Genomic DNA, 1,582 nt, shown 5'->3' with positions numbered 1-1,582 from the left:
ATATATTTGTAAGTAGACTGCACATATTGAAATAAGTACATCCTGTCAAGAACTTTCTGCATTGGCGGCCGTCGACTTCGCTTAAATAAATAACACTGGTGGGCCCTAAGCCCTGGGAGTTCATAGTTCTTCCGGGTCGAACTCCTTACTGCACTCGCGGCACTACTAGTAACATCAGATATATTTGTCATAAATTTTAATACACTATTCCGTTAAATCTGAGTATGGAAAGAAGYTTTTAAATATAGTTTTTTATTTAAAAAATAGATAATAAATCAATGTGCGCATGATTAAATAGAATGCGTTGGTTTAGCAATTTTAGTCAGRTTATATGGGTTTTTTAATTTGAAAAACTATATTTGTCAGATAGATAGATAGATCGACAGATCACTCTATTATTGAATCCAGTTATCAATTATTAACATTTATTAAGCATTGATTAGTTCGACACATTGAAAGATTTAACTGTTTAATGTTACTCACCTGATAATCTCAGCTCTTAAATGTTTATCTTCCATTTAACACTCGTAAACTACAACTAATTTGTWAATAACATTTATGATTCAATTTTTAATCAATCTTCTGTTGTTTTATTTTATAATCGGCAAGTGCTGCTTTTATAGCGTCCTCAGCAAGCATAGAACAATGCAATTTTACTGGGGGAAGACATAACTCTTTAGCTATGTCGGTATTCTTTAATTTTCCGGCTTCATCAATAGTTTTGCCTTTTACCCATTCTGTTGCTAAAGAACTACTAGCAATTGCTGAACCACAACCAAAGGTTTTAAATTTTGCATCGATAATTTTACCATTTTCATCAACTTTGATTTGAAGCTTCATGACATCCCCGCATGCTGGCGCACCAACTAAGCCTGTTCCAACCCTTTGATCTTTCTTGTCAAGTGAGCCTACATTTCTTGGGTTCTCATAATGTTCCACAACCTGAAAAATATATTATAAATTTCTTCTTAATACTGTAGTAATAATATACTATTACTATTATATTAACCTAAAAATGATGTCAACACATACATATGTACATATTTCACTGTTATGAAAGATCTTAATATAATAGATACTTACGTTTTCATGATAAAATACTGCTGGGACACTTTGAATACGTGTCAATCTCGCTTGGAGCATTTTAGATACACGAGTTAAAGACATTATTTTGATATATAAAAAATAACTGTTTATATGATATAGAGTTGTGAAATCCTACGCCTTTAATATTTTGCTKCGATTTGCAAACGAAAACAAGTATATTTTGACAGTCAATGCGTTGCCAACTCCTTAAAGTCAGTTTTCAATAGTGCTGCCAAGTCAAAAATAAACGTAACATTTAAACACCCAAGATTAATAATGTGACAGAGAACATTAATTATATTACTACGATGTGTTATGTTTTTAGTACTCACATAGCATACSTACAAATATATGTATGATACATTCACCGTCGAACTGTCATCGTAACCGGTTTGCTTTTCGCTCTTTGCTTATTGAGTTTGTTAAAACGGTATAACGGTTTGTTCTGCGTTTATATTACGCTCGTGCTTTGTTTGTGAATTAATTTTTTATTGTT

General features: G+C 32.0%; 1 protein-coding gene across 1 annotated transcript in view; it reads right to left on the bottom strand.

Annotated features, from left to right (window-relative positions):
• Positions 1 to 1,277, bottom strand: part of LOC108978376 (iron-sulfur cluster assembly scaffold protein IscU) — a 2,876-nt gene extending 1,599 nt beyond the window's left edge. Inside the window, exons 1-2 of the mRNA XM_018948628.1 lie at positions 1,084 to 1,277; positions 484 to 942 (exon numbers count right to left, since the gene is read on the bottom strand). Of these exons, the coding sequence (XP_018804173.1) occupies positions 571 to 942; positions 1,084 to 1,167 (456 nt within the window). The 5' untranslated portion in view covers positions 1,168 to 1,277 and the 3' untranslated portion in view covers positions 484 to 570. The remainder of the gene's footprint in view (positions 1 to 483; positions 943 to 1,083) is intronic.
• Between the last annotated feature and the right edge of the window lie 305 nt (positions 1,278 to 1,582).

The sequence above is a fragment of the Bactrocera latifrons genome, unplaced genomic scaffold (genome assembly GCF_001853355.1).
Source record: "Bactrocera latifrons isolate USDA-ARS-PBARC rearing strain unplaced genomic scaffold, ASM185335v1 scaffold_1201, whole genome shotgun sequence".
In the NCBI taxonomy this organism is placed as follows: Eukaryota; Metazoa; Arthropoda; class Insecta; order Diptera; family Tephritidae; genus Bactrocera; species Bactrocera latifrons.
This window is presented reverse-complemented; position numbering and strand designations above follow the sequence as displayed.